The sequence below is a fragment of the Lithobates pipiens genome, unplaced genomic scaffold (assembly GCF_037356315.1).
Source record: "Lithobates pipiens isolate NorthernLeopardFrog02 unplaced genomic scaffold, aLitPip1_a1.2 Scaffold_16, whole genome shotgun sequence".
Lineage (NCBI taxonomy): Eukaryota > Metazoa > Chordata > Amphibia > Anura > Ranidae > Lithobates > Lithobates pipiens.
Window position 1 is genome coordinate 557283615 of NW_027507748.1, and position 26618 is coordinate 557310232.

At 40.9% G+C, this 26618-nt stretch overlaps 1 protein-coding gene across 1 annotated transcript in view; it reads left to right on the plus strand.

Annotated features, from left to right (window-relative positions):
- Nucleotides 1–26618, plus strand: part of LRP1 (LDL receptor related protein 1) — a 475004-nt gene that overhangs the window by 314761 nt on the left and 133625 nt on the right. Inside the window, 6 exon segments of the mRNA XM_077483570.1 lie at nucleotides 845–1049; nucleotides 12795–12959; nucleotides 16285–16529; nucleotides 16928–17059; nucleotides 18968–19195; nucleotides 19322–19496. Of these exon segments, the coding sequence (XP_077339696.1) occupies nucleotides 845–1049; nucleotides 12795–12959; nucleotides 16285–16529; nucleotides 16928–17059; nucleotides 18968–19195; nucleotides 19322–19496 (1150 nt within the window).

The following is a 26618-nucleotide window of genomic DNA, read 5'->3' on the forward strand; positions in this document are numbered from 1 at the left end:
TGCTCAGATTCGGAAGTCTGACTGATGTCTTATTATTTCTGCCAGAGAGTCCTAAGAAAGGACCGGCAGCATCGAAATCCACTGTCGCTAAGTGGATTTGGCAGGTTATAATTCAGACTTTGGGCGCAGTCACATTAAGTTATTACTTAAGGCTCTGTATCCCATGATGTACGATAAAGAAAATAGGATTTTTATAACAGCTTGCCTGTAAAATCCTTTTCTTGGAGTACACCATGGGACACAGAGGTCCCTCACCTCGTTTTGGGGTTTTAGTATATTGTTTTGCTACAAAAACTGATGTGCTCCTGGCAGGAGGAGGGGGTTATATAGGGAGTGAACTTCCTGGATTGGGTACACCAGTGTCCATAACCTGAAGGTGCCTATATACCCATTAAGTTAAGTTATTACTTAAGGCGCTGTGCCCCATGATGTACCCAAGAAAAGGATTTTTACAGGTAAGCTGTTATAAAAATGTTTTCTGATGCACTCCTGTGCGTTTGATACAATATTTTTTTCGCTCTTTTTCGTCATCTCAATTCAGACATGTGCATTCTGCTAAATTTTTAATGTGTTTTGATGTGTTCTATACAGAAAAAAGGCAGAATGTTCTATTTTTTTTACTGCACTGGTGTGAACTAGGGCCAATGATTACATGGAAAACACTGTGCATGCATTTTTGATGCAGATTAAAAAGGCACTGGACGGCATCTAGTGAAAATCAGCCCTTAATAAAGAATTGCATTGATACAGCACTTAGTGGAGTTCCTCTTTAAATGATCATGTTATGCTGCAGTAGTTCTATATGCATCATTATGTACCATCTGCCAATGTTTTGCTTTTGTAGCGCTCACCAGTTTTGAAGTCATTATCCAGTATGGCCTTGCAACTCCTGAGGGTCTGGCTGTGGATTGGATTGCTGGGAATATTTACTGGGTAGAGAGTAATCTAGACCAGATTGAAGTGGCCAAGCTAAATGGTACTATGAGAACAACTCTATTGGCTGGAGACATTGAACATCCTCGCGCCATTGCTTTGGATCCTCGAAATGGGTTTGTATTTGTAAAGTTTTTCTTGTTTTTTTTATTTTTTATTTGTTTTTTTGTACTATCATGGTAAATGAGGAGGCTGACTTACACTGTCACAATTTTTTCAATTTTAAATCATAAACATAATTGTAATACGTTTAAGAAAATATTTTCAAGACTCCTTTTTGTACCCCTACCAGGCTCTAGATAGAGATTGCAGTGTTGGTGATAGGATAACTTCTGGCATGTTGAGTAAAGGAGCACAGTGGTGTTGTGGTTAGCACCTTTGGCTAGCAGCAAAGGATCGCTGGTTCGAATCCCAACCACGACACTATTTGCTTGCAGTTTGCATGTTCTCCCTGTGCCTGCGTGGGTTTCCTCTGAGGTACTTTGGTTTCCTCCCACACTCCAAAGACATGCTATGTTAATTGGCTCCTGTCTAAATTGGCCCTAGTTTGTGTATGAATAAATGTGAGTTAGGGACCTTAGATTGTAAGCACCTTGAGGACAGGGGCTGATGTGAAATGTACAATTTATTTGAATGACACAGAGGGATAGTCCACCACTGGGTAGTAGAGCATAAAAGAGATACTACTCTCTGTACAATGTATATGTAAAGTTCTCCATAAATTGACAGTGTGATAGAAGTACCTGAAATAGATAAATGAGGATTGTTTTATGAGCACAAATGGGTCTGTTATATACTTGTATAGCACCGTTACTTTACGCAGCACTTTACATATACATTGTACAGAGAATAGAATCCCTTTTATCATCTGCTCCCCAGTGGTGGACTGTCCCTCAGTGTCATCAAATCCAATGTAGGACTGCATTGGTCTTGATGACATCAGGATCTTTGGACTGCTGGAGCATGGGGGAAAAAAGGCTGCAGGACCAGTCTAGTAGCGTGAAGGATCAGATAAATAAATGTACTTTAACAAGTTCCATATACCTAAATGAGCTATTAAGCCTTGCAGCTAGGGGGCAGCCTCTCTACAAGGGGTAAGTTACTACAAACTGTAGCAATAAAACATTTATTTACCACGTTAATTGTAATACAAATGCTCAGCTTCACATGGTTTTAGAAATAATTTGTATTTTTTTTTCAATGTATGATAGACTTATTAGGAGCCTGTTATTAAAGGTATATCATAATTACTGGTCCTTCTACAAAAAAAATTCCCCACAATAAATGGATTTCTTTCTCATCTATTGATGGACACAATAATTCTTAGGCCGCGTACACACGGGCGGACTGTTCGCCCAACTTTGTCCGCTGAACAGTGTTTGGGCGGACAGTCCGCTCGTGTGTGGGCTTTCAGCGGACAGTTTCAGCGGACAGTTGGACGGACAAGGTTTTTCGGAATTTCCGAAAAACTGTCCGCTGAAACCTTGTTTCAGCGAACAGCCCGCTCGTGTGTAGGCTTGTTCGTCAAACAAAGTTGCGCGCATGCTCAGAAAGGATTTTCACGCCGAAAGCTATAATGCAGTGTATAGGACGTCATATTTTTCGTCCCGTCGTACGTGCCGTTCACGTCATCGCGCACGGTTTCAGCAAACTGTTCGTTCGTCGTGTGTGGCCATGTCCGTCCATGCTAATTTTGAGCAGACTGTTTGCCGAAACTGTTGGACGGACAAAGTTGGGCGAACAGTCCGCCCGTGTGTACGCGGCCTTAAACCTTTGGGTTTTACTGCTGTTTACAGAAGGATTGGACACGCAAACAAACTCTAGGCCAGCAAAGAAAAAACCTTCCTATTATTGGCATACCTCATTGTTTTTTTCTCTCTAGTATCTTTTTTTCTTCAACTTTAATTTAAGAATAATTTTCCTGGAGCATCTTTTTTTCTTTCTTCCATCATTGTTTTTTTTTCTATATTTTTTTTTATTTTTTTTGTTGAATCAAGACTATTTTCTACATGCTTCTGGAACTTTGTCTCTTCATCTCAAGCCTGGCTTTTGCAGTATCGCATTTGGAACCCACTTGACGGAGCATTCAGAGATTGCATTGAAAAGGACTTTCAAGCACTGGATACCTCATAGAGCGCTTTACAGATTCTGGTGTTCGAGTTCAATTTATCTGTGGAGTTTTCTAGGTCCAGAGCTATTGGCATTTCCCTAGTGTTTGCCCTTTCTCTGAAGACTCACCTTGCTGGGTGCCCCTATTTCCCATTCTTTCCATTGTGAAAGTTAACCTTGTGGGACTGATCGCTTAGGTCATCCACTGGGTGAAGTGTCATGCACACTCCACACTTTTCCCTGCCATACAGCATTGAGGGAGCATCTCTCCACTGCTGCTCCTGCTTGAAAAGAGTCATGTTGTTCTTCAGTCTTTGGTCTATTCCTGCTGCCCACTTACACTGACTATGGTCATATCAGAGCATCCATCCCTCACCTTTGACAGCTGTTGTGAGTTTAGGGAGTTCCTGAGGTAATGTCTCCTACCCTGACCTAATACTTTGCCTTTCTGCCACACAGCCCCAGCATGTCTGAATCTAGGCATTGGAGGGACAGTTCTGCTGTATCTAGTGTCCCCAGCTCACATTCCACTAATGGTTTCGTGGCTGCTTGCAATGCACCTTCTGATGGTGCAGATAGCTGTAGCCTGGAATCATGTTATCCTTTGATCTGTTTTGTCCTAGTATACCTATTTTGATACATAGTGTGTCAGGGCTCTCTCTTCTTTCAGGTGAGGTTTTTACCATAGTGAAACTAGTGATTTTTTCCAACCTAATTACCTAGTTATTTGATAACTGTGATTGCAGATGTCACAAATATTCTCTCATGCCCTCTCTTGCAGATTCTGTACCTGATTTGTCCACAATCGACAGGCGGAGGAGTCCTTGGCAGCCTGTTCATGCAGGGGACTTGGTTGTCAAAGAAATCTCATCTCCCCAACAACATCCTGTAATTTTGGCTGTTTGGCTTTCTCTGCTGTGTTGGACCATTATAGTTAAGGGTGATCGATCCAGATTCAGTCAGGCAGCTCCACGAACATGCCATACCTCATTTATCAGGGAGGAGTCAGAAGCCCCGACATAAGAGGTAGATCTGATTGTGCCCTGGGCAGGACTTCCAGCCTTGTTAGCTGTGTACATTCCAGGCATAGACAATTGGAAGATGCTTTATGGGCTCTATTACATCATCAATATCTTCTGTCCCTAGGGCTCATTTGCCATCCTGCTTCACAGCCACTGACTTTAATGGCATGGCTGTTGAAACTTTGGTTTTGAGAAACAAGAATATCTCAGAGTCTGTGGTTCCTTTGATGCTAAAGGGCTTGGAAGTTTGCTTCTCACAAAGGTTTATTGGCCATCAAACATGGAATGCATACTTCACTTAGTGTAAGTCTTTGGGTTTCCACCCCAGGAGCTTTTCCATGGCATGAATTCTCTCCTTCATTCAGCTGGGTCTGAACCAGTGTTTGGCTGTCAGCACTGTCAAGGTTTAGGTTTCTGCCATTCTATCCTGTTTCAGAGACCGATGGACCTGTATGGGCTGTCTTACGTGCAGAAAGTCTCTGACCCTTTTTTTTTTTTTATGGTACAAGCTAAGTTTCTTAACCTTATCCTGCATTTGTTTCTACATGGGGGTAAGGGGATGTTAAGGCCCAGGACTTCCTTCTTGCATAAGGTAGTGTGAGGGGTTAGCTCGGCAGCGGGTGTGTGTGACCCCCCTGGATGGGTTCACAACACAAAATCAGGCACAGCAGACAGCGTTGTAAGTGGAAAAAACAAAAGGTGCGGTTTATTCATGCTACATGCAGTAAAAAATATAACAGCCAAAACAAAAGAAAAACATGAAAATAAATCCTGGTCAGCTTGACCTCTAATTACACACTTAGTTTCCCTGTCTAACAACTGAGTGCAGCCTTGTGCTGCACCAGTCCCTGTCTCTGTTGTAGAGGTTTGCCACACAGGCGTTAACTCACCGCACAGAACAGGTGTCACACTCCCCAGTCTATACACACAAAAACTGGTTCCAGGATGGAGCATCTCCCTAAGCATGCTGGGGTTTTTTGTAGAGTTCTTAATGAGCCCACTTACTTCAGCTGGGCTCATTAACTCTTCCCCTCTAGTTGTACAAGTCTGCATAAAGCCTGAATCTAGGGCACACACATTTCCCATCCTGGATACAACCAGGTGACTTTACCTGCGTGCTGCCACATACCCCCCCCCTCTTGTTTCAACCTTGGGGTTGTAACACAAGCAGTCAGACACGCATGTATCCGAGACAAAGCATCCACATTCCCCATTTTAACACCAGGGCGATGCTTAACTGTAAAGTTAAATTCCTGTAGGGCCAGGAACCACCTATTTACCCTTCTATTGGTCTCCTTGTTCTGAGCCATCCACTTTAAAGGAGCGTGATCAGTCACCAGGTCAAAGTGCCGACCTAGCAGATAGTACCGAAGGGAATCTAGAGCCCACTTCACTGCTAAACATTCCTTCTCAATCGTGGAGTAATTTACCTCATGGGACTTCAACTTCCTGCTGAGGTAAATGACTGGGTGCTCTTCCCCGTTCCAGACCTGGGATAACACTGCTCCTAACCCAACGTCTGATGCATCAGTTTGTACCACGAAGTCCTTAGAGAAGTCTGGTGAGTACAACACTGGCTGGCTACATAAGGCTGTTTTTAAGGACTGAAATGCTTCTTCAGCCTCTGGGGACCATTTAACCATGACCGACTCTTTCCCTTTTGTCAGGTTGGTGAGGGGCACAGCCTGAGAAGCAAAATGGGGAATGAATCGTCGATAATAGCCAGCGATTCCAAGAAAGGCTCGTACCTGTTTCTTGCTGTTGGGACGTGGCCAACTCTGTATGGCCTCAACTTTATTGACTTGGGGTTTTATCACCCCCCTCCCAATAGTGTACCCAAGATATTTGGCCTCCTCCTGTCCAATGGTACACTTCTTTGGATTGGCCGTAAACCCAGCTTCCCGGATAGAGTCTAGGACTGCTTGTACTTTTGGCAAATGTGAGACCCAGTCTGTGCTATGGATAATCACATCATCCAGGTAAGCTGCAGCATATTTCTGATGGGGCCTCAGAATCTTATCCATTTTCCGCTGGAATGTTGCCGGTGCATTCTGTAACCCAAACGGCATTCTCTTATATTGGAATGCCCCATCTGGGATTACAAACGCAGTTTTCTCCTTGGCCGACTCGGCCAGGGGAATTTGCCAATACCCTTTGGTGAGATCAAGAGTTGTCATATATCGGGCTGTTCCCAGCCGGTCAATCAACTCATCTACACGCGGCATGGGGTAGGTGTCAAATTTTGTAACTTTATTCAATTGTCGAAAATCGTTACAAAACCGCCAGCTCCCATCAGGTTTGGGCACTAGTACGATAGGACTGGACCAGTCACTCTGGGACTCCTCTATCACACCCAATTCCAACATCCTTTGAACCTCCCCATGTATTGCCTCCCGTCGGGCCTCTGGTATTCTATAAGGTTTTAGTTTTACCCTCTCTCCTGGCGGGGTGATAATGTCATGCTCTACGCCAGATGTTTGTCCCGGCAGCTCAGAGAAAATCTCTTTGTTACGAAGTACAAACTCTTTAACCTCCTGTTGTTGGGCTTTCGATAAGGTGTCTGCTATTCCAACCTCAGGAACTAAGCAATCAGGCTGTGCTTGTGACAAAGTCTCTGCGACTAAGTATTCCCTATCCCTCCAGGCTTTCAGCAGATTGACGTGATAGATCTGCTCCGGCTTTCGCCTTCCTGGCTGTCTAACCCTGTAGTTCACCTCACTAATTTTTTCAATTACTTCGTATGGACCTTGTCATTTGGCCAGAAATTTGCTTTCAACCGTAGGGACTAGCACCAAGACCCTATCCCCCGGGGAAAAAGTACGGGTCTTGGCCCCACGGTTGTACACTCTCTGCTGTGCTAACTGCGCTTGGGTCAAATGTTCCTTTACGATTGGCATTACCTGTGAAATTCTTGTATCAGGGCGACATGCTCAATCACGCTCCTGTGAGGAGAACTCTCATTTTTCCCAAGTTTCCTTGACGATATCCAGCAGCCCTCTTGGGTGTCTCCCATAGAGCAACTCGAAGGGTGAGAAACCCGTAGAGGATTGGGGTACCTCCCTAATGGCAAACATCAGATAGGGTATTAGACAGTCCCAATTCTTTCCATCTCTATCCACCACCTTCTTTAACATTTGTTTTAGGGTTTTGTTGAATCTTTCAACCAACCCATCTGTTTGGGGGTGATACACAGATGTACGCAATTGTGTCACTTTGTACAACTTGCATAGTTCTTTCATAACCCTGGACATAAAGGGTGTACCTTGGTCCGTGAGCAGTTCCTTACAAATACCCACGCGGCTAAAAACAAGAGATAGCTCTTTGGCTATGGTTTTGGCCGAGGTATTTCGAAGAGGAATTGCTTCCGGATAACGGGTAGCATAGTCCAATATAACCAAAATGTACTGATGCCCCCTAGCAGACTTCATTATCGGACCTACCAAATCCATTGCGATCCTCTCAAAGGGGACCTCAATGATAGGAAGAGGTACCAGCGGGTTTCGGAAATGTGGCATAGGTGCCGACTTCTGACACACAGGGCAGGAGGAACAATAACTTTCTGTTTCCTTCATGACCCCAGGCCAATAGAATCTCTGCAGTACCCTCTCTCTGGTTTTCTCGGTCCCCAGATGACCTCCCAGAATGTGCCCATGGGCCAATTCTAACACCAACTTTCTGTAAGGTTTGGGCACCACAAGTTGCTCAATGGTTTCTTCTGCCCTTTGAGCCACTCGATACAGCAGGTCCCTTTCCATAGTGAAGTACGGATAAGTGCAAGTCTTATCTGGGTTCACTAACTCGCCATCTATTTTCACCACATTTTCCCGTGCCTTTATTAGGGTGGGATCTTTTAACTGTTCTGTGGCAAAATTTTCCCTGTGAACCTCAAGATCTGAAAACTCCACAGACGGCATGTTTTCATCTGAGGATGTTGGCTCCTCCCCAGTTTCTTGAGTTTCCCCCGCCAATACCGACAAGGGAAATTCAGGAGAGTCCTCACCACTCCCAGAGGAATTCTGGTCATCTTCCTGGTCTATAGGGGCACCAGTGAGGGCCTCAGGACAATCCCAGAGTTCCCAGAATTTTGGAAAATCCCTTCCCACAATAGCATCATGTGGTAAGTGAGACACTAACCCCACCTGATGAGAGAGGTTACCTTTGGGGGTCTCAAAAAACACTGAAGTTACAGGATACTCTCGGGTGTCCCCATGCACACAAATAACAGCCACCTTGTTCTTCCCAGAGACCTTTGTAGTAACTAATTCAGCTTTTATCAACGTTACCAGGCTACCTGAATCTAGCAACACATCAACATGTCTACCATTAATACACATTTTACATAAATGTTTCTCAGGTCCCCGAATGGCAGTGCATGCAACTGTCGCAAACAGCGACTGACGTCTCTCCCTTATAAAGTCACATTGCATAGGCTCATCCACAACTGGGCAATTGGCTGCAATATGTCCCTCTTGCCGGCAGCGGTAGCAAATAATCTTTTTCGCTGCCTCTTGCAGCATGGGCTTCCTGGGCTGCTCCCGCCAGACCTTAGGTAGAACTCCCACCCTCTCACTCTCTCCACCCTCACCCCTTGGAGTCATCTTACCCGCCACTGGGGATGATCTGGTCTTGGGGTAGAAAGTCCGTGAGTCCCTGGAAGAGGTGGTCAGGTTCTCTGTAGCCAAGTACCTCTCAACCAGATCCACATGTTTATCTGCATTTTCTGGGTCTCCATGGCTTACCCATTTTTGGATGGCAGTAGGAAGAGCTCTCAGGAAACTATCCATGACAACACGTTCCACAATGTTTGGTGCGGTCAAAGTCTCTGGCTGCAGCCACTTCCTGCTCAGATGAATGAGATCATACATTTGAGACCTGGGAGGTTTTCCAACCTGAAAAGTCCAATTATGCACACGCTGAGCCCGGACGGCCAGGGTGACACCCAGCCGTGCCAATATTTCTGTTTTTAGTACCACATAGTCTTTTGCTTGGTCAGGCTCTAGGTCATAATAAGCTTTCTGCGATTCCCCAGTTAACAGAGGGGCCACCAGTCCAGCCCATTGCTCCTTAGGCCACTTTTCCCTTTCAGCAGTGCTTTCAAATGTGGTCAAAAACACCTCCGGATCATCCTCTCCAGTCATTTTTGTCAGTAAACGGCTCACACCAAAGGATGCGGTATTATTGTAACCACTTGCTTCATTGGTCTGCGGACGTTGCTCTATCAATGTCTCTATTTGCTGTTGAAAACTCTGCTCTTGCTTCTGCAACAGGTCTATGAAGCGGGCTTCAGATTGCTGCTGGGCTTGTTGCTGAGCTTCCAGACTCTGCTGGTGAGCCTTCTGCTGAGCTTCCAGACTCTGCTGCAAAGTTGCATTTGTCTGCTGCTGGGCTGCAAGGCTCCTTTGTAAACCCGCATTTGTTTGCTGCTGATTTGCATTTGCTAGAGCCAGCTGTCTCAGTATCTCCTCCATGCTGGCCTTAAAAAAAAATAGAAAAAAAAACTGCCCGCATTCTCCACCAACTGTGAGGGGTTAGCTCGGCAGCAGGTGTGTGTGACCCCCTGGATAGGTTCACAACACAAAATCAGGCACAGCAGACAGCGTTGTAAGTGGAAAAAACAAAAGGTGCGGTTTATTCATGCTACATGCAGTAAAAAATATAACAGCCAAAACAAAAGAAAAACATGAAAATAAATCCTGGTCAGCTTGACCTCTAATTACACACTTAGTTTCCCTGTCTAACAACTGAGTGCAGCCTTGTGCTGCCCCAGTCCCTGTCTCTGTTGTAGAGGTTTGCCACACAGGCGTTAACTCACCGCACAGAACAGGTGTCACACTCCCCAGTCTATACACACAAAAACTGGTTCCAGGATGGAGCATCTCCCTAAGCATGCTGGGGTTTTTTGTAGAGGTCTTAATGAGCCCACTTACTTCAGCTGGGCTCATTAACTCTTCCCCTCTAGTTGTACAAGTCTGCATAAAGCCTGAATCTAGGGCACACATATTTCCCATCCTGGATACAACCAGGTGACTTTACCTGCGTACTGCCACAGTAGTTTCTGCTTCTGAACTCAACCAGGACATTTTCGCCCATCCTGCTGTCTAGCCGCATTTCACCCTCCATGGTCTAGATGTGATTTGCTCTTTGCAAATCTCCTCTTTCAGCCACTGCTTCTTTCAATAAAAGGGATTCCTTTTTGTTATTCTGGATGGATCCTGTAAAGTTTCTGGCTTTTTATTTCAATTTCTCTGGGTGGCGCAGACAGACCATCATTCGAAATCTATGTACGGTATGCTTCTTTTAAGGATCAAACAAAGGTTTCACAGATTTTATGCTAGTACCCTGGTCTTCTGTTCACTTGTTCTCTACGTTTCTACCAGGTGCACATTGCAGCCTCATTTGATGTCAGCATGAGTTCATGTACGCTGCACTTTTGAGTTATGGGCAGTCCCGAATTTTCTTTTTGTTGGTGCCTGTTTTGGGTTGTTTGCTGTGTTGCCCACCCTTCTGTTAGACTGCCTTCGGCAGTCCTGAAGGGTTTAGACTTCCTGTTTCCCCTTAATAGATGAGAAAAAAGGATTTTGTATATACCATAAAATACTTTTTTGGAGCCCACTGAGGGATACAGGTCCCACCCCTCTCTTTACGGTCATGCTCTCAGTACTTTGAACATGCTGGCAGTAGGAGAGGTTATCCTGGGCTGGCCTACAGTTTTTTGTTCAATCCTCCTACAGACGGCATTATAACCCGAAGGTTTAAGATTTGTGTCCCTTAATGGCGTCCAAGATTTTTTTTTTTTTTTACAGTGAGTAAATAAGTCTTATTGTTTTAAAGTCTTGGAATAGGTTTGAAAGGCTCCATCCAAGAAAAAAGAAAGACAACTCGGTCCATCGAATTTGTGTTTAAATGATGTAGAATTAAATAAATAATGGAGAGATGGCAAATTATGTAAACTTATTATGCTGTGTAATTCACCAATTACAGAATTACAGCTTAACTCACTTAATACCTACCCTCACTACAGGTAAGTATATAAAAGTGTAATGTACATGCTAAGGTCATGTATTGGTTAATAGGTGCTTATTCATTCTGCTTACTGGTTGTAAAAGTGAATCCAGTAAAAGACTGAGCGATGCCAAAGTTCAAGTTTCTTTTCTTTAAATGTTCACTTACGGGAAACTAATTGCAAAATGTAGCTTTCATTTTGCAATACTCAGCAGATTTAGGAAAGCACAATATGTTTTTCTGTTCTATTTGGATGGAACTCAGAACAACCTTTGTTACAGTTTTGGTTTAGTAATTAGAGTTATACAGAATACTGTTTTATCTAATACTGGCCAGTCCAGAGATAAGCATTTTGAACTTTTAAAGTATCCCAAAACTTTTTTTTTTTTTTTTTAATAGAGTAAAGCAGGCCACACATAATGTAATTTTCTTTCCCACAGCCGCGGGTTGCAGGAAAGAAAATTGCTTTATTTCCCCTTTAACACAGTCATTCTTGATGTGGGAAGCCCTCCCACACCACTATTGTGTTCTGCCGGCAGGAAGCCTTTACTAGTGTTCTAGTGTCCACCACAAGGATATGCTGGATGCAGGCGTAAGGGCTCATAGTTGACCACCACGAAAAAACAGAATAGATTGTGAGGTATTTTAGGTGTGCCTAAAGATCAATAAAGGCAAAAGGTTTTTTTGTGTCTTTGTGCCACCCAGTTCAGAATATCCATGTTGACCTCCCTTATGTCTGCGTATATAGTCACTAGGGAAAGAGTAGTAAGCTGTGCACTTTGCTGCACATTACTGCACATTCTTATACCGGCCATAATAAAATATTTTAATTGTTAAAGCTAAAACACTAAATCCTCTGCAAGACTGATAATTATCTGGCTGCTTGGTGGACTGACAGACCACCATTATAAGATATTTTTTTACCTGCAGCTGCCAAACAATGTATCTATTTGTCTAGGAAGCAAGAAGAAAAATTACCATTGGAGTTAACACAAGGTATCATTGATATTACTAATTAGGTGGTTACCTTTTTGCTAAACGGTCATATGTTGATGAATGAACCATATATGATTATTTTATGTGCCAGAATATTCATCATGTTTTTATAAAAAAAAAAAGCATTTTTCATGCTTGATTCACTCTTGTAATTCAAAATGTTATGTTTGGGCTACCCGTCAACTCGCCTGCAACAAAGAATTTTAAGGTCCCACTCCATTTTACCCATGCAGTGAGGGGAGACCCCACTGCATGAATAGGTTTACCGAAAACAGCATTCTGTAAATTTATATATTATGATATATTTTATCAAAAGTAAGTGTGGGATTGGATATATACAAGTATACATTTGAAACCTCCATGCTTTATTTTTAAGAGTCCCTTGATAGTTTTATCAGCGAGAATCTGTTAATCGGATTCAAGAGAAAGGAAAAGAGGACTGACAAGTGAGTCCAGAAAGATGCAAGAAATGCTTAATTCTTTACAAAAAAAACTGTTAAGCCAAATAAAAAATAAATTATCCATTTAAATAAAATAAAAAAGCACAAGCTAGGAGAAAGGTGATATACATCTACATTTTCCTAATGAGAAAAATAGCTGATGGATCTTCTAGCAATTGCTGTCAGCCTAGTCTGGGGTCAGTTTTATCATTTCTACAAGTAGGTGATTGTTTAGGACTATTCTGCATCTAGAAATATTAGTTCACGAAATTGCTTGTTTTTCTGTTTATAGAATCCTCTTCTGGACTGACTGGGACTCCAGTATGCCACGTATTGAAGCTGCATCCATGAGTGGGGAGGGTCGAAGGACAATACATAAGGAGACTGGGTCAGGAGGTTGGCCAAATGGCCTCACTGTTGACTATATGGAAGAACGTATTCTTTGGATAGATGCCAGGTACAACATCAATACTTATCAAGCATTCACTTGTACAGTAAAGCTTGAAAAACCCATAGCAGAAAACAAACATACCTTTTAGATTGCTGTAATGTACGCTTGACTAAACAATGTTATTTTATGACAACGTTGGCATTTATCATGTCTGATATAGGCCAAAATGTCATATACATAATGTTAGAAGAGGCTATTCACTTTTAATTAACCACTTCAATACTGGGCACTTTCGCCCCCTTCCTTCCCAGACCATTTTCAGCTTTCAGTGCTCTCCCACTTTCAATGACAATTGCGCAGTCATGCTACACTCTACCTAAATTAAATTTTTATCATTTTGTTTGCACAAATAGAGCTTTATTTTGGTGGTATTTATTTATGACTCAGTTTTAAATTTTTTGCAATATAAGCGAAAAAATTTAGGAAATTTGGAAAAAAAATATATATATACTTTCTATTTTAAATTAAATCCAATAAAATCAAATTTTATTATAAATTTAAGCCAAAATGCATTCTGCTACATGTTTTTGGTAAAAAAAAAAAAAATTCTGTTAAGTGTATAATAATTGGTTTGTGTGATCACGGATATATGTACGCAAATGATCATGTGCAGATGTGCGCAGGTGATCACGGATATATGTGTGCAGATGATCATTGGGATGTGTGATTTTAGTGGGACATGTGTTTTGGGGACGTGTGTTTACACCGTGTGGTGACGTGTGTTTACACTAGGTTGGTGATCAGTGAGTAAAAAGCTGTAAAAAAAACCAGCACATACTCACTGATCACCAGCTGGCTGCAGCGATCTGCTCTCTTCTCCTCACCGACAACTTCCGTGTGAGGAGAGGAGAGCCAATTGCCTAGCAACTGGCTCTGTGTTTACATCATATGACGGCTGTGATTGGACATGGCCATCATGTGATCAGGAGGGCCAATCACAGAGCCCTCCTGCCGATCGGCGATGCCTGGGTGACACGAGCGCATCGGGATCGCTCCACTGCAAGGGAATGCGTGCGCACGATCCCCCTCCTTCTGAAGGACATTCCTCAACGTCCACTCACAAGGAGAGGGCCGTATATGTGCATTGGCCAGGTGGGAAGTGGTTATAGTGGTTGTAAACCCTCTCGTATACCCAGTGAAGTGAATAGCCTCAGATGAAACACAGATATGAAAGGAATCCTCCTACATAAGTTTTACTTGCTTATTTGCAGTCTTTCCTTCTCTAAATCCCTTCAAAACTGCAGAATTGTGATAAAATCATTCTCCATCTGTCAGTATCACAGAGTAGGGAGTGGAGAGTTGCAGTTAGTGTGAAAGCTGATTGGAGGAAAGGGACATACCTCCCTCCACACACAGCACAGAAACAAAGGAAGGACACAGAGCTGTGTTGTGAATAGACAATCTGTGTGCTGAGCTCCCTCCTCTGTCCCAATTTATCTCATGTATTGGGAAAACTTGTCAGAAGTGACTCATGATGATAACAGGAATGAAGCATCAGAGAGTAACGACACTTAGACACTACAGATATAGGTTCAGATTTCATGACTGGGGTCTACAACCACTTTAAGTTGTAAGATAATAGTGAAATTATTATATTCATCAACAAATGTACATCTTTTGATTTTTTTTTTTTTTTTTTCCAATCTTTTCTAGTTTTCTGTAAAGCCACACCTGTAGAAAATATTTCTGTCCACATTGGAGGTGAAAAGACTCCTCCATTGATGTACAGGACTAATATAAGCACCTGTGTACTAGACTTTGCAGTCCAGTGCATTATCTGCTGTAGATACCTTGTGGCAGTTCTTGTATTAGTTACAACATGGAGTTGAAATGGTAACTTGTAACAAGATGGAGTTACCAGACACTATTGCCTCATGATTTAGAAATGAACTATAAGTGAACTGTTGTTCCCCTCTTCTTGTGTTCTGATTTATTTTTACTACTTTTAGCCTTGTCTAGCCAATAAGAGAAATAAGAGGATAGCACTAAGAGTCTGTAAGTTTAGGCCCGGGATGGTAGCTATTGTTACTGAAGTGTGGAATGATGGTTAGAAGCAGGTGGATAGGAAAAGACGTAAGGTCTTTTGCCTTTGGCTAAGATTCTTTCTTTTATATTATGAGTTTCTTGCATGTTATTTGAAATATCACTTTGGCTGATCTACAAAACCATTAGTATGCAAGCATCATTTATCTGCAGTTATCGCCATTTATCATTTATGAAACGTTTACGGTGTTATCTTAGATAATCAGAATTTCCTTCTTTCGCATGTATCTGTGTCAGAAATGGAGAATAGTGAGAATAGGATAGATGCTATGTAATAGACAGGATACGTAATGTGCAATATAGCATAGAAACTGTTAATCCTGTACAGGGGGTCCCCGGGTTACAAACAAGATTGCATCTGTAAGTTTGTTCTTAAGTTGAATCTGCTTGTAAGTCGGAACAGATACATTATTTAAGTGTAGCTCCAGCCAAAAAAAAACAACAATTTTTACACTTTGGGTAGCATAGGGAATTATGAAGGAGCTCATCCTCAAAGCTCATAACAAAGACATAGTAGCCAGTTCTAGTCTGTTTCTCAGCAGCTTTAGCTCCCTCTGGTCCCCCCTCCCAGCCGTGACTAGGCAGCGCTCTAGTGTGAACATGACAGATGCTTCCACCTCCAAGCGTCTGCTCTGTGTTTACATTAGAAAGCTGCAAGTCACTATTGAGAAAGGAAGCAGAGTAAGCTAAAGCTGATGAGAAACTGAGTCCTCCTGATGGTTACTTATGACCGACATTGATGCATGGCCCAGCTTGCCACACTTCACCTCTTCACGCCATTGACTTTGGTCTTGTTTGCTTAGGTCAGTCATGAATGTCACTATTTTTAGGTTTGATTTTGAGAACTGTTGAAATAACCTATATTCATCAGTTTTGCAATATGATTTCTGACCATCTTAAGTTCTTGTTCAGCGAACCTTTTAATAGTTGTGTTTTATATTAATGGCAACAGAGACAGAAGCAAAATGTAGTGGAATGGCTATGTTTTTAGATTGTTATTATTATAATACAGATTTTATATAGTGGCAACAGTTTGTGCAGCGCTTTACAACATGAGGGCACATAGTATAGTTACACTTCAATACAGGAGGAGTCAGATTCACAGTTTTTTTAATGTAATGAATGATTGATGTAATTTTTTCCTCAACACATATTTGAAGGAATGGCTGGATAAATCTATGTCCATTTTTCAAGAATTTTACTACTGTGGGAAACGTTGAACCGAGGATGAAAGCTTGAATTGTGTGTTCTAAGTGTGATACATGTTATAGCTCTTTTTACTCCTCAGATCAGATGCAATTTACTCAGCGAAGTATGATGGCAGCGGACACATTGAAGTACTGAAAGGCCATGAGTATCTGTCACATCCTTTTGCTGTCACACTGTATGGCGGAGAGGTGTACTGGACAGATTGGAGGACCAACACCTTAGCAAAGGCAAACAAATGGACTGGCCAAAATGTGACAGTTGTACAGCGCACAAACACTCAGCCATTTGATCTTCAGGTTTATCATCCATCCAGACAGCCACTAGGTAAACTCATACATTGCTTTTTAGAATACATGTTACATAATCCTGTACTTCAGTATGCTAAGGCTGTGTGTTTGATGTGGTATTACTAGAAGGATTAATAATCACCCAACTCAAGTTCCTCTAAATCTTCTGAAGAAAGGGTAACACAAACCCACTGTTGGTTGTACCACAGACTTCAATTTACCATGAATACAATTCTGCACTGGCAGATTAAGGGTTGGTAGTTGATACGATACGATATCTAGTGGAGCAAAATTCCTAGCAGCTCCAACATGACGAATTGTGTATGCTCTACTTGTGAGGTTATATAGATGTTTTTCCAGATATTATTTTATCCTTGTCCTATAGCTTTTGTTTCAGGAAATGTGACAAATTTTTCTTCTATTTTAAATGATCAGCTCCCAATCCATGTGCGGAAAATGATGGACGAGGGCCCTGCAGCCATTTATGCCTTATTAACTACAACCAGACATTCGCCTGTGCATGTCCACATCTTCTGAAACTCTCTCCTGACAAAAAGACCTGCCTTGGTAAGTTTGTGGAGCCACATGCTGCAAAAACATTGTAGCTTCATACCCTGGCATCTGGGCTATGTTCTTTTTGTAGTGTGTTACGTTGCAGGTTTGACAGCAAGTAGGCAAGCTAAAATGGTTAAATATTCATTTATTTATTTATTTTTTTATAAATGATGTGGTTTATAAACCTAAATCTATTTAAAACCAAAATTAAGTCTCTTAACATTTTGCTGGCTATACAGTAATGAATATGCCCCCTTTTTATCATTGAAGTGCCGCCGTAATGTTTAAAAATGCCTGTGCTGTCGGCACAAAAGAGCCAATCCACAACTGCCATACTAGTTCTGCAGACTAGCATGCCCCAATGAAAACTGTTCTAATCAACATTATTCTTGCTTCTTAAATAGAGCTGTTGAATAGAGCAATGTTCAGGTAGGTGTGACCGAGACCTGGGCCACTGCTTTTATGTGAGAGCGGTAGTCCGCCTCTCATTGTGCTATCAGCACAGGGTGTTTTAACCCCCTAAGGTGGCACTCTGCAGATTTAAAAAAAAAAAGAAGCTCAAAACAAAAGTTATATTCATCACTGTATATGCAGTCTGACTGCATTATAGTAAAAATTTAAGAGGATTCAATTGGGCTTTAATATGAATTTCTACCTGAATGTTGTTTGTAACATCCCATGTAAGGTTTTAAGCTCTGGGTGTGTTGTTTGCAATTTCCTTTCTCACTCATTGTCCTGGCAACTATTGGCAATGGCATTAAATGTAATGGGAAATCCAACATTTTACAGGAAGTGAGAGGAGATGGGGATACTTTCCCCCTTTCTTTTGATAGTTTTTCTCTCCTTTCCTGCTGCATTTCCAGAACAGAAAGTAAGGGGAAATCTTCCCAATGGTCTCAGCAAAAAGTAAATTGACAGGGCTTTTAAGGATTTCCTAATCTATCCATACTAAAAAAAGTTATTGGCTTTAGGCAAATATGAAGAACAGAATTCAAAGTGTCGGCAATACTAATAATACAAGAGGAGGAAGAAAAGATGCCGAAGCATCCACTACTTTTTTTTCTCCTCCAAGTTTCTTGTAGAAAATTCAAATGCCTTGTGTTAAAAAAATAAAATAAAGGAGTGGTTCCATTATCAGAGTTTTTGTTGTTAAGAGCAACCCTGTCGCTTATCCAACTAGCTAAAACAGAAAGTACCACACAAGAGAAGAAGCTGAATTTTCGCCTTTATGGTGGGTGGTCTGTGAAAACTTTGCACATTTTGGGAGCTCTAAATCCCTCCCACTATCCAACAGCCCTGATTGTGTCAGATAGCATGGAGCTGATTAAGGAAGAAATCAATTAGTCCCTCAGCATTCAACTGCAAAAGCAACTGTGTAGAAGCAGTGGGTTTTTCTGTAGCATTCTGACACACCCCATTTTAGTCACCGCTAGAGTTTTCCGATCATCAAAGCATGTGTGCAGGTCTAATTCTGGCTCAGCAGGAAGTAAGTTGAACTGATGCAGAGAGACCACTGCTTCCACATAGAGAGCACGGTTCCTTCTCTATAGCTGAATGCTGGGAATAGGCTCATTTCTTCCTGGCATAGCTGTAGTTGCAGTGATACAGTAATGCTTTGATAGGGTACTGTTTGGCCACACTCTGAGTTGACTCATTTAGTTAAAGGTAACTTTAGTTGGGTTTTCATAATAACTTGCATTTTGACTATAGCACAACCACCTTTTTGTCCTAAGCTATTGTAGACTAGTTTCTTTTGCACAACGTTTTCCAAAAAGTTGCAGGTAGGGTATTTTAGACAGTATCAATTTCTTATCAGCATTGAAATGCAGCTTCTGCTTGAATTGTTTAGCAGAATTCACCAGCATAACTTGATGGTCCTATATAGAAATGTATGCATGATTTTTTTTGTACCTCTTATAGAGTCTAGAAGGTTCCTGTTGTATGCTCGTCAGATGGAAATCCGAGGGGTGGATATTGACAACCCATATTACAACTACATCATTTCTTTTACTGTTCCGGATATTGACAATGTCACTGTTGTGGATTATGATGCTTTTGAACAACGTATCTACTGGTCAGATGTCCGTACTCAGACCATCAAGAGGGCTTTTATCAATGGCACAGGCGTGGAGACTGTTGTGTCAGCTGGTAAGGGCTTCAGGCGTTTTTTTAAAATGCGAATTTGATAGTTGTATGGTGCTGTAAGTTGAATATTTGTAATGCCAAAGTACATGCTCGCAAATAACAAGACTATCATTTGAATGGCGATTTCAGATCTGCCTAACGCCCATGGACTGGCTGTTGACTGGGTGTCTCGTAATCTCTATTGGACAAGCTATGATGCCAATAAGAAGCAAATCAATGTGGCTCGTTTGGATGGATCATTCAAGAATGCAGTCATTCAGGGTTTAGACAAACCACACTGCCTTGTAGTTAATCCAATTGAAGGGTATGCTTTTTTGTTTTCATTGCTTAGTACCATCCAATATGTAGTTAATGTAGTTATGTACTTGTATAAGTGGAACTATAAGCAAATGTTTATTTTTTTCATCTTGGATAGAGTAAGGTAGGGTTTTAACCCCTGTTAAATTATTATTATTTTTTTTTTACATTTGTGTCCTATTAGAGAGAGTTACCTTCACTTCCTGACCCATAATCAAAACAGGAAGTGAGTGTAAATTCCTGCAAATTAGGGGAATTCCTTGGTGCTCCTCTGGTCACCAGATTTTGTGTCCTCGTTGGAAGATTTCCCCTCCCATTACTTTTCTGAGGACAACCCAAAATTTGAGATTTTTCTTTCACTTTTACTTTCAATGATCATGGTAAACAGGACAAATAGAGAGGGTGAATCTTATTGATGAGGCCACAGACAGCAATAAAGGCCAGGTGCTCTAATACTCTAAATAGAAAAGAGAAAAAAAACAGGACTTCAAGAATCACCACCAGGTAAAAGTAAAACCAGATGAAGTTAATAAAAACAATATTTATTACAAACTGATTAAAAAGACCATATTTTCACATAGTAATATAACAACAAATAATTTCACAAGCAGTTGTCCTAATCAGTCTCGTGGATGATTCGGTTCTTCAGGACCATATCCTGGATATAGTTCTGAAGAAGTGGATCGTCTGTGTGAAATGACTGATTAGGACAAATGCTTGTGAAATACGTTTTTTTTTTACTGTTATATTACTATGTGAAAGTATGATCTTTTTACTCGGTTTGTAATAAATATTGGTTTTATTATATTCATCTAGTTGTACTTTTACCTGGTGGTCATCCTTGAAGTCCAATGTTTTTCTCCTTTTCTATTTTTGACCCCTGGGTAAGTTCTAATACCCGCTCCGCTCTATGTATAAAAAACAAAAAAACAAAAAAAAACAAAAAAAAAACTAACAAAGGTTTGCTTTTGGTTATACTTTAAGATTTATTAAAATGTGAAGGTCATGGAAAAGTATACCCTTAAAGGGTAGTAGTTTGCCTGTCCATCTCAGTCCACTTTATGTTCCCCAACATAACGGAAAATCTTAGTCTAGGTTTTTTCTTCTGTGAGTTGCCTTTATCTTCCTCTTATAAGATGCCGGGCTCATAGAACTGCAGGGAGGTGGCATTCATGAGCAGGGAAGGCTATATTTGGAAGTTGTTAATGATGCAAATATGTGATTTTTTTTTTTTTTTATTACCACTCCCTTAATTACAAATAAGCACTTTACTATCCACTAAAATCTGCACCCAGCAGGCACGTACATTATTTTTTTTTATTTTTTTGGGGTTGTATGTGGGGAGGGGGGGTTAGAACATTGAATAATGAACATCTTTCCCAGAATATACAGTAACTGCATTATTATTATTATTATTAATTCAGCTTACATTTATAGGCTTTCTCAGCAGACGTGCCTTTGTCTGGTACTGTATCTGAACAGTGTGTTATAAAGGCAAATCTTCCACTATATACTCAACTCATTGAAAGTTCCCAAATCTAGTTACTATGTAATGTACAAGTCTCATAAAGTAAACAAATTCCTTTTTCTTCCCTGTCTGAGCCATAGCCCTAATTTGTGTCTTACAGTGAGGGGAAAAAAGTATTTAATCCTCTGTTTTGTACATTTTTTCCCCCAGACAAAGAAATGACCAGTCTATAATTTTAATGGTAGGTTTATTTTAACAGTGAGAGACAGAATAACAACAAAAATATCCAGAAAAGTATTTGATCCCCTATCAAGGAACAAGATTTCTGACTCCCAGTTGTCTGCTATACAGGTAATGAGCTGAGATTATGATAACTCTCTTAAAGGAAGTGCTCCTAATCTCATCTTGTTACCTGTATAAAAGACACCTGTCCACAGAAACAATCAATCAGATTCCAATCTCTCCACCATGACCAAGACCAATGAGCTGTCCAAGGATGTCAGGGACAAGATTGAAGACCTAAGGCACAAGGCTGGAATGGGCTACAAGACTTTCAATGATCATTGAGAATGGTGAGGAATCGGCCCAGAACTACACGGGAGAATCTGGTCAATGATCTCAAGGCAGTTGGGACCATAGTCACCAAAAAAACAATTGGTAACACACTACGCCTTGAAGGACTGAAATCCTGCAGCGCCCGCAAGGTTCCCCTGCTCAAGAAAGCACATGTACAGGCCAATCTGAAGTTTGCTAATGAGCATCTGAATGATTCAGAGGAGAACTAGGTGAAAGTGTTGTGGTCAGATGAGACCAAAATCAAGCTATTTGGCATCAACTCAACTTGCCGTGTTTGGAGGAGGAGGAATGCTGCCTAGTGCCTATGACTCAAAGAACACCCACACTCACTCAGGTTGAACAGGATGGACTGGTGTCTTTTATTCAACCATGCTATGTAACTATGTAACACAATTCCCACCGTCAAACATGGACCCCAAGAACCCCATCCCTATCTTCAAACATGGAGGTGGAAACATTGTGTTTTGGGTGTTTTTTTCTGCTAAGATGACAGGACAGCTTCACCACATCAAAGGGATGATGGGCAGGGCCATGTACCTTCAAATCTTGGGTGAGAACCTCCTTCCCTCAGCCAGGGCATTATAAATGGGTCGTGGATGGGTCTTCCGGCATGACAATGACCTAAAACACACAAAGGCAACAAAGGAGTGGGTCAAGAAGAAGCACATTAAGGTCCTGGAGCGGCCTAGCCAGTCTCCAGACCCTAATCACATAGAAAATATGTGGAGGGAGCTGAAGGTTCAAGTTACCAAATGTCAGCCTCAAAACCTTAATGACTTGGAGAGGATCTGGAAAGGGGAGTGGGACAAAATCCCTACTGAGATGTGTGCAAGCCTGTTGGCCAAGTACAGGAAATGTCTGACCTCCTGTAATTGCCAAGGAGAGTTTTTCCCGTCAATTACAAAGTCATGTTTGCGAAGGGATCAAATAATTTTTTCACTTATTAAAATTCAAATCAATGTATAACTTTTTTTTAAATTCGTTTTTCTGGATATTTTTGTTGGTATTCTGTCTCTCACTGTTAAAATAAACGTAACATTAAAATTATAGACTGATAATTTCTTTGTCGGTGGGCAAACATACAAAATCAGCAGGGGATCAAATACTTTTTTCCCGCACTGTACCTGCTTCCTCTTCCAAACACTACAGTGGGAGAGTGTCAGCAACAAAGGCAGTGTTGTCAATCCAAAAAGCAATCGGAAGGACTAGGTGTAGCCAAGTGCTGATTGTCAAGCTACAGACTAAGAATTGTCAGTGACAGTGCTAAAAGCTATGCCACCCTCGCCATCTCATCCAGCTGTAGTGCAAGAAGGCACCATAAGATATAACAATTTTTTATCTAGTGATATTAGTTGGTTGACTTGGAGTTTTTACAACAGTCTCCATCATCCATTCATAGTAGTCTAGAAGAGCATCTGGAGCACAGGTCTCATATTTTGTGGTTTGGATACTGCTGGATTGTAAGCTTTCCAGTCATATTAAAAAAAAACCTGGTTAAAGCTCTGACATTCATGATGACAGAGGCAGTTCCATTCGTTTTATTTTTACACTCGCACACATACACACACATACTTATATCTGTAGGAGAAAGTGACAACTTCCTGTCCTGACTTCTTTTTTTTCAGTCTGGCTGGCCTGCACGTGGGGGTGGACCACAGCAGTTTCCAGTAATATAGAAATAAGCAAAGCCATCTGTGTGGGAGAGTTGGGTTCATTACGGGAATTTAATGTGAGGAAATTGAGGATCAGACATGGCGATAATGTCACGCAGACCCCAGGACAGATCCAAGAATTCTCTGGCTGCCCTTAAGCTTTTTTGTATAGAAGTTTAGACTTTCTTTTTTTCCTAACCCTCCTACACTCAGAATACATTGGAAAACTTTATGTGTAACAAACATTCAAGGAACTGTATGTATTCCACCAGCTGACCTGCAGCAACCTGATAATAATGTAGTACAGCTGCTGGGCTTATTAGACGGCTGAATAGGTATGCACACTAGGCATTTGGGGAATGAATGTGTTTTGTATTGATACACAATGAAAGGTTTGTATGAATGGGCAACAATCTGCATTCTTGATAACCGGATCTGCTATTTATTGTGGCAGCAATACGATTGCGGGAATGGTGAGCAATGCCATTGCATGTTATTTTTCACCAAAGTTATGAGTAATCGATAATGAACTCTATGAACTTGTCTCAGACTATTAGAAAGAAGAAGGTAACACACAATACTAAGAAAGACTGTTCTATTGTTAGCAGGAGCATACAAATTGCACAAAGAACCTTGCATAAAGAGCCTTTTGGCCCTTATTGGCCTTGATTTGTTAGAATTAGGAGCATGTTTGGACCACATAGTCCAATTCTACCTTTTTTTTTTTTTCTTTCTCTAACCTTAAAGCTGAACTTCAGAATTTTTTCTTTGCTTTGCTCTCTGGAAAATAAATATGAATACAAGGTATTTTTGTGAATGGACAAGGAGACAGGAGGGGAGAATAAACAACAGGACTCCACTTGTCCATTCACAGAATACAAGGCCATTTTTTGAATGTTGATAACGAGGTAAAAAAAAGGGGGAGGGGGGTGGAGATAGACAGGATCCGTCACTGTTGCAGCTCTAAATCCGCACTGGAAAAATAAGGCTGTCTGTAGATTCCGTCAGTGAAACCATGAGTTTGAAACTGCACAGCATGGATGCAAACCTACAATTATCATCATTAGAGGTAACAGAGTTTTAAACAGCACCAGACAACATATATTTTTTCCAGGAGATCAACTTTAAACTACTGTGCGTTTCTCTCTTTAAATATGATGTATAATAAATTTCATGATTTTATAAATGGTTCTTAGAAATGTATTATACATCATATTTAAAGAGAGCAACATATACCATGTATGCAAATCGTTAAAAATCAGTAATGTAGTTGTGCTTATGGATAGAGTAAACCATATATATTCATACAAAAATTGTTGGTATGCTTCATAAATTATAGTGCTGATTATTTGTCCTCATGTGTCAACGCATTTCACCTGAATTGCTTCATCAGGACACATTAAAACAGTATGCTAGTTATCTAGAAAAGAACAATGATAATTAAACCGGATATAGAACACACGTGATATCATATACAGGTGCACTCTTTGCATGGAATGTACCTTAGTGGTATCTATGCACAAAGAAATCCCTGGGCGGGCACCGGAGCACAAAAGGAAGCCCGCTTGGAAATGAAACACATAGGATAAATCACTGGTGTGTCTATATAGGAAAGACTTTCAGATAAGCTATAACCCCAAAGAGTGAGAGAACAAAAACAAACATATAAAAAAAAAATCAATACCTATTCAAAACTCCCACATGTGGGTAACTGCATGCGTTAGATAGGAGGGGGCCCTGATCATGAATTGAGATCTATGTTACTAGGAAGGAAAGGAGAAAGGAGACCTCAATAATTAAAAAATATGTGAGACTTATATCCACTGTCAACAAGATATTTGACTATATAGTTAGTAATACAGTAAAATACCTCAGTAGGGGCTTTAGGGTTCTTGAAAAACTCCTGAACCTAAGGAGGGGTACATCTATAAAAGAGTGAATGTGACATTTCCGAACATTCACTACAGGTTAGTTTTCCTAGTGCATGTGGTTTAAATTGCTCATTGATACACCAAACATTCACCATAAGTGTATGTCCAATATACTACTTTTTAAATAACGCATAATAGTAAACATAGCTTCCTCTGTAACAGAATTGGACATTATGGGCTTAACCTCCCTGGCGGTATGATTCAGTCTGGTTTTAGGTGCTGAAAGCGGTACAGTTATTTTGCATGGAAATTTGGCGTCTTATATTGTAGTCCTGTAATTCTTAGGAATAACTCTCTTAAATCTGTTCAAACAAGAGTCCAGCAGACATCCTGGGTATGATAAAGTTTTTATAATATAATAAATAATAAAAATGATTCAATAATGTAATCAAACCCTAAAACACTGAAAAAGGGACACTTTCTGGTTGCTATGGAAAATGTTCAAATTCCAGGCAGAAAAAACAGTATTTATAATATAAAAGTGCATGCAGGGCATTGCACAGACCACTAGGGACAAAGGGGTGTGTATTTTTTTTATACAATACTGTAATCTGTAAGATTACAGTACTGTGTGTGTTTTGTGTACTTTTACTTTTTTTAATTTGGCGCCGATCTCCGCTCCCGTGCGCCGTAACGTCGCAGGGAACAGCTCGGCGGCATTCGGGCACAGTGTGAATCGAGCGGAGGACGGCTCGATCACACAGCGTGGAGGACATCGCTGGATCCAGGGGACAAGGTAAGTAACTCTCCCTGTGTCCTCCCTGCATCCAGCGAAGCCATCCCGAGTCTGGCTCGGGGTTACCGCCAGGGAGGTTAATGGTGATATTAGGGCTGCAACGAACTATTATTTTCATAATTGATTAGTTGCTCGATTATTGTTTTGATTAATAACCTTAAAAAAAGTGTGGTGTATAATTTAGTTAATATGTAATGTTAAATATATATATATATATATATATATATATATAATTTGTTCTTAAATATCTGTATGCAGTGGAAAATATAAATAGCCAACTGTATGGTTAGAGAACAAAATCTCTAATCTACTCTGAGAACAACAGACAGAAGAGACATACCGTATATACTATTAGCCCTTGTACACATAAACATAGATAAAAAATAAAGAAAAAGAGCTGCGCCAAATAATATGAATCAGTAAACCATACAACTATAAAGAAAAGTCCATGGAAACTTTATGTTGTTCAAAGAAGGAAGACGATCGCACCACAGTGATTCCACACTTCCTTATCACTATAGTGTCCCACCACCGACAAAAAAGTACGCTTACCAGACGGTAAAAGCACAAGGAGCGTTTAGAGTACCAAGCCACCGACAGCTCCTCGCCTTCACCAAACACTTTGTCTCTCAGGAACGAACGATCCATACACTGAAGCCGCTCCACATTTTCATTAGTAACCCAGTTTCACGTTCATAATGTAAAAAGAAAAGAAGCCTCCCATAGTGTAAAAAACTTCAATGCTCTTTTAATTAATAGAAATGCA